The sequence below is a fragment of the Pinus tabuliformis genome, chromosome 8, assembly GCF_031772625.1.
Source record: "Pinus tabuliformis cultivar Carrire ecotype Pingquan chromosome 8, CPIR1, whole genome shotgun sequence".
Taxonomy (NCBI): Eukaryota; Viridiplantae; Streptophyta; class Pinopsida; order Pinales; family Pinaceae; genus Pinus; species Pinus tabuliformis.
In genome coordinates, this window is record NC_142294.1 from 686,674,305 (window position 1) to 686,680,713 (window position 6,409).

General features: G+C 36.4%; 1 protein-coding gene across 1 annotated transcript; it reads right to left on the reverse strand.

Moving 5' to 3' along the window:
* Window positions 1–3,842: 3,842 nt before the first annotated feature.
* Window positions 3,843–4,893, reverse strand: LOC149237446 (homoarginine-6-hydroxylase 2-ODD-C23-like). Its single transcript, XM_089369275.1, has 2 exons — window positions 4,450–4,893; window positions 3,843–4,133 (listed from the first exon to the last, which is right to left on the reverse strand). The coding sequence occupies exons 1-2, from the start codon at window positions 4,891–4,893 to the stop codon at window positions 3,843–3,845; spliced, it is 735 nt and encodes a 244-aa protein (XP_089225401.1).
* Window positions 4,894–6,409: the final 1,516 nt, after the last annotated feature.

A 6,409-nucleotide genomic window follows, 5' to 3' on the forward strand; every position in this document is an offset into this window, starting at 1 on the left:
TGTAGTTCCATTTAAATTCCATGTGTAAAAAATAGATTTGATGCTAATAATTGTCTTAGAAAATTTTCTTCTTGTGCCTCAAAACTCTGTTTTGGGATTTTAAATAATTTTATATTTTTCATTCAAATTCCATGTGTTATAATTAGATTGCCTGGACATTATGAATTTGGTAAATAGATGTGAATAATTATTTTGAAAATTTCTACTAGTTGCTCAAAACCCTTAGAGCCTTTTAAAATTTGGGGCAAAGTACCCTTTGAAAGCCTTGTCAATCATGTCTCCAAATTTCCTGTATTTAATGGAAACAATTTCAAGTAGCCAACAGAAAACCATTCAAACATTCGAACGAAATACCCTTTGAAAGCCTTTCTGTGCATGTTTTCATAAAGTTGTTTACTTTTTCTCCTTACTTGTTGTCTCCATAAAGCTGTTTACTTTTTGCTCCTTGCTTCCTGCTGGGGATACTTGAGCCAAAAAACTTTCATGATCACAGTCTCAGATTGTTCAAGTGACACACATAACTGAAAATTAAGTGAAAAGGTTTACTTTCCCTTTTTTCTCTTTCATTTTGGAAAAGAGGTGATGGAGGCCAAATATTGTTAAGCACTGGAATGCCACTAGAAAAACAAGAGTTGGTTTGGGAAATCTAGCTTAATTTCTAGTTGGGGACTAAATCTAATAATAAGAATCACTCCATTAAATTAAGAATTGCACAAACATTCATAAGAAGCCACATTGGAAAAATATGTGTCAGCCACATTGTAAAAATATACATCAGTGCTTCAAGTATGAATAAACGAAGTACCAAATTTGAAATGTATGGCAGAAGGCTTGGCCTTGCAGCTAATTTTCTTTTAGTCAAGACAAAGAGCATAAACAAATACTGGGGTACTGGAGCTACTTTTGGTGCAGCGAGATTATTGTTATCGAGAGCAAAAAAAATAAAACTGCATCTTCGAGATAACTCTTCTTTGAGACATAGTATTCACAATTGTACCTCAGTCTCACCTGTTGCATATTTACATAAGAACCTATATGATAATAATAACTTAATTTCACATCACAATCTAATCGGACTCAATTTATGGTGTCCCAGAAAAAAACGCATATTTTTAATAGCTAGACCCATAACTGTGTCATTCAAAGCGAGCTAATATTTCATCTCCTTCTCCCTGCACATGTTCTAACCATGAAATTTCAAACAACAATAACAATAGTTGCAGAATGTTCTGTAGCCTGAAAACAGTTGTTGGGATTTTCATCAACATAGAGTACAAGTCACATTATCAAGTCGTATCCTCCAGATAACATCCTTCACAAAAGTTAAGGATTAATTCTTGCATCAATCAGTCCAAATGTTGTAAACATATTCATTCTTTCTCATTTCCATCATTGATCTCAATGCCTAACTAGGGTCATCAATCTATAGACATGTTCAAGCAGATTTCATGGGTTCCAAACAGTTATCAGAATGAGAAATTATACCACTGCACTCATATCATACCTTTTGTTGGATCAAATTCGAGGTGAGGACTTGGGATTACTTCTCTGATTTGAATAAGCTTTCTTCAAAGATAATCATGCTGATCATGTACGATTCTGTCCCTTGCGTACTGTGACTTTGAGCTAGGGATGCTCATAGCTCAAATGTAACTCAATGTTTATTAGGCATCCACTTACAAGATCTGCAACAACTAATGAGGCCTTTAATTATGTATGGATTGAACTGTTATGCTTTCAGACTCTGATATGCTTTCCATTGTAGGCTTGCAGATTACATAGTTCAGCAGTAACAAAGAGCAATCTCTAATAATTATCAAAAACCTACAAGTTTTTGATATACAAAATTTGCAGATTGAATAACATCATACCAAAGACGCAACCGAGAGCCCATATATCTAATGCCATAGAATAGTGCTTTGCACCCAAAAACACTTTAGGAGCTTTGTACCACAGAGTGACAAGTTGCAGATGACAGGTTTAGAGAGATCAAACACCTGCTAAAAAGATAGAGGATCATAGAGTGCATAGGTCAAGGGCCCACATTATGCATCATGTGGGCTTCACCATACAAGTTCTAGATATGTTCATGCTTTGTAAGACTATATCATGAAAAATGTGTAGACAATAACATAAAGGAAAACCCACCTCAAAAGTATAGCTCTTGATAGGTACTTTGAAAGCTCTTCCCAGTTCGAGATCTCCGATTTTCAACATCCCCATATCTTCATCTACTTACAGAGAAAATATTTTTCAATAGTAATTTCGATGGAGCCAAAGACCAACCATAAGGGTAGCTAGTCTAGTGTTGGAGGCAAGTCGTTCCCAATGCAGATACTCATACCATTTCGAACTTCATCCTTAATTGCACCTGATTCATGGGTATCCCTCTATCGCCATGCGTGCCGTAACTAGAAGTGCCCTTGGAAATGCTTGTTGAACACGGAAATAACCCTGCAACCGGACACAGGGAAGGACTTAGAAATAGAGCACTTATGTATATATTTGAAGGTAACCAGAGGACCTTTTGGTGAATCATAACGGGTTCAAAACATATTACATGTACTGAAGAATTCAAGTGCCTTCCTTAGTGCTGGAAGGCCTTGAATTGCAAAAAAACCCGAGGACCTACACGTAGGACAAGAAACAAAGAATTATCCAGATTAAAGAAAATAAAAAAAACAATGTTCAGATACCTAATGTGTAAATCGATAAAAGACTGCTAACCCATCAATGAAAATTAGGCTTACTCGCACCTTGTGAAATTGGATTCTGAATGGTATTCGGGTAGCAGTTGGTAGTAGTAGTGGATAGGCAAGACATGGAGACTGGTTCACTGCAACGGCATGAACAAGAGGCCAGAACTAGCCACCCAAGAGGCAACCCTAGCTGAGTTAGGGTTTTGCAGAGCGTTTTCATGGAGCTTGGCATCGAACAACCGAGTTGTTCCTCATGGTGTCTCGTAGTGAATAGGATTAGGGTTAGATGCACCCAGCGGAGCCACTGAATCGAGTTGAAAGAATGAAATGGGACTACGGCTATAATAGTGCAAATCAAGATTTAGTTGACTTGATAGTTAGTAGCATCTAATGGTGGAAAAACATTTAATCGTCTAACAATGGATTTGACGGTCAAGATTATGATACAAAGGCAGTTGGGGAGTTGATTTCAGAGTGGAACGTCTTACGACATAATTAAGAAAATGCAATAGATTTTATAAACCCCCAAAACACTCCATAAATCACTGATAAATCATATTTTCCTAAATTCTTAAAATCACTCAATAAATCATTCATAAATCACTCCATAAATTATATTTTTCTAAATTCTAAAATCACTCAACAAATGATCTATAAATCATATCTTTTCTAAATTATAGAATCACTCAATAAAATATCCCTAAAATCTCTCATGCTTTTCAAAATAATTTATTTTTGCTTTATGAACAAAATATCAATTAAATTTAAAACTATAAAATATACCAACTTAGAAATACAATTGGTTTACATGAAAGAATATAAATTATTCTAAATATAAAATTTAAAAATTAATTCTTATAATACTCCTATAATTAAAAAATACTAATTAAAAGATTATTTTTTTTTGTAATATCAATAAAAAATAACAAAAAAATAATAATATTTAGTTATTCAACCACACTCATTCTTCAATATTTGATTATTCAACAACAGTCATTGTTAAAGCTAGAGCTAAAGCTATGGATATTACATATCACTTATTTTTAATATCACTGTTGCAGCCATCATACATTCATACAGCGTAAATAACTATTTCATCTAAAGACTTAGGTATAGATAACCACGATGGGTCCATATATGCAACTATATTGTATTGCTTTGAGCTATAGGCTGGATGGCGTAGATGGAAACGGTGACAAGGTCTTCGGGATTAGTAGGAGGGTCTGTCTTGTCACGGCGTTTCTTGGCCAGATAATCACTCAACAAAAATGTTGTGTAAGCAGCAGGGCAGTTGATGTCAGTCGTGAACTGAGGAAGAGGCCTCACTATGATACCAGGGTTTGGAATGCTACCAAATCCAACTGAACACCGTCGTCTCTCTCTACTATTCACAACTTGATGCAGAGCACTCTTGAACCTGTTGTTACTCCATACCTATAGTACAGTACACCACACAAGAAGGACTATGAATGAAATCCTTAGATTACATAAAAATATCTGTTGATGTGTATTTGCAAGGATAGTTTTAGGTTCATATAATATTTAGAATTATAGATGAAAATTCATGGCCTGTGTAAAATGAAAATTAATTGTATTCATAACGAGAATTTCATTTATACAGATGTAATGTAAAGTAGGTTGCAGAAAACTCTCTGAATAATTTATTAATTTAAACTAACAACTAATTACTATTTTACAAATATAATCCGGAAAAATTACTATGAATAACAGGACTTGAAGTAATACTAACAGATGCCATATCGATCATCTTACCGCAATTGAGGCATGCCATCTGGAAAATGGTTGCACCCTGTTGGGCCTGGATGATAGTACATATACGCGTATAATTCGATCGACCCCGTAGATACCCATTGTAACCCATGAGAATCTCGCCTCCCGGTGCCGGTGCTCTGACTTTCACCTTCTCTTCTTTGGGATACTCGAAGAATACACGCAAAGTAGCCAGTGCTTCTTCAATAAGTTCTACAGGGATTCCATGGTTTATGACTTGGAAAAATCCCCATTCTTCACATGCCTTGCGTATCTGCGTAACAACAGATAACTCCGCTGTTCGAGCCTCTAAAGGATCACGGGAATCCAGCGAAGGACCAATATCGATGACAGGAACCCCGCCCTCCTGTCCGGAATTAACTCCCGTTACTTGGTGAGCAACTGTAGAATCCATATGTTGCATGTTTCTAATATTCAATAATAACTCAGAAACGCAGAGGTAAGCGCACAAGAGCACGGTTCTACATGAGAAAATGGAAATGGAGAGGAAGTGTATAACAATGGTGAGTCGTCGGACACTAAACAATCTCATTAAAAAATTAGTTAATCTATGTGTTGGAATATTAATTCCAACTGCAGGCGTTGTGGACAGCGACGGCAAAACCGTGAAACAGCAGTTAATGCACCAAAAACCGCTCTTCCAAACCACCCGACACTCATCGGACCGCCTTTTCCTGTGAGGTAGTTTCTGTACGCTCGCCTCCGATGCAATCATATTTGGATGCGTGCTCCTCTGTATACGTCAGCAGAACTGACATTTCGGAGCCTAACGTTCAGCAGCAAAAGGCCTCCCGAAATCTCCGTCCACCGTCCGATTTGCTTGATCGTCTTCCGCCGTCCATCAACCAAAGTAGCATGCGAGCTAGCATTAAATACATTGCGTGGAGTAAATCAAACGTTTGAGTTTGACCGCCGGTCCTGTCTGCAAAGGGAATTAAATGGAATTTAAACCTGGTTCGTAAATGGTTGGTAGAACATTAATTTTTTTTATACTGGAGGTATGGGCAAGTCAACGTATGTTTAAAAAAAAATCCTTTTGTATATGTTTTGTTCGTGTGTTCATTTTTGACATAACGAGCCAAAATGAAAAACGCTCGAGGGTTGTAATGTTTTTTTTATACATGCATTGACCATTGTAAAAAAATGGAGGAGCAGCGAGAAACCATGTATTTTATTGCACAACAGTGCATAAAGGAAAAACAGGGGAGCTGACCAGCGTGAAGCAGGGAGATATTGCACAGCAGTGCAAGATAAAAAAAAAAACAGGGGCAGCGTAGGTTCACAATTTTTGTATGCCGTAAAATTACACAGCAGTGTATTGTGTTGAAAAAAAGGAGAAAGAGAACGAAGACTGGTGAACGATGCAGGCAGCATAACGCACAGCAGTGTCACAAGGAGGGTATAAAGAAACCAGTGTTGATTTTTTTTTGGGAAACCAAAAACGCAACAGCGTAAGATGAAGCCAAGTCTTTGGTATTGTATTTGAAAACATTTTGTGAGATGTTGTAATGTGCAAAAGCACATAATGTTTTTTTTGAGCTACATATGTAAAAAAAATTGTTTTACAACAGTATATGGAAAAATTTACAGCAGTGAATGTAAATGAGAATTTTACCCAGCAGTGTAAATTCTCACAAGGAGACAGAGTTTGTTTTGTTGGCTAAATGTATTTTTGGTAAATCCCTCTGAGTGAAAGAGGATGAATATGTATCAGGTATTTATGTTTAATGAATAGAAATCATTTTCTGGGTATGTAATACTCTGTTCTCAGTCATTTTTTAAAAAAGCTTCACTGTGCAAAAAGATCCCGTGGAAAGAGAAAAACAGAGCATTGCCTCTGTGTATTCAGTTTTTTTTGTTTTTGGGATTTTACCAGAAAAATCCCCAACAGTGGTATAAGAGCCAGGTTCAGGCTCTTT

Coding starts and splice junctions, on each gene's coding strand:
- LOC149237446 (XM_089369275.1), bottom strand. CDS start 4,893: ATGCAACATATGGATTCTACAGTTGCTCACCAAGTAACGGGAGTTAAT. Junction 4,134..4,449: donor AGATGATCGATATGGCATCT/GTTAGTATTACT, acceptor ACTGTACTATAG/GTATGGAGTAACAACAGGTT.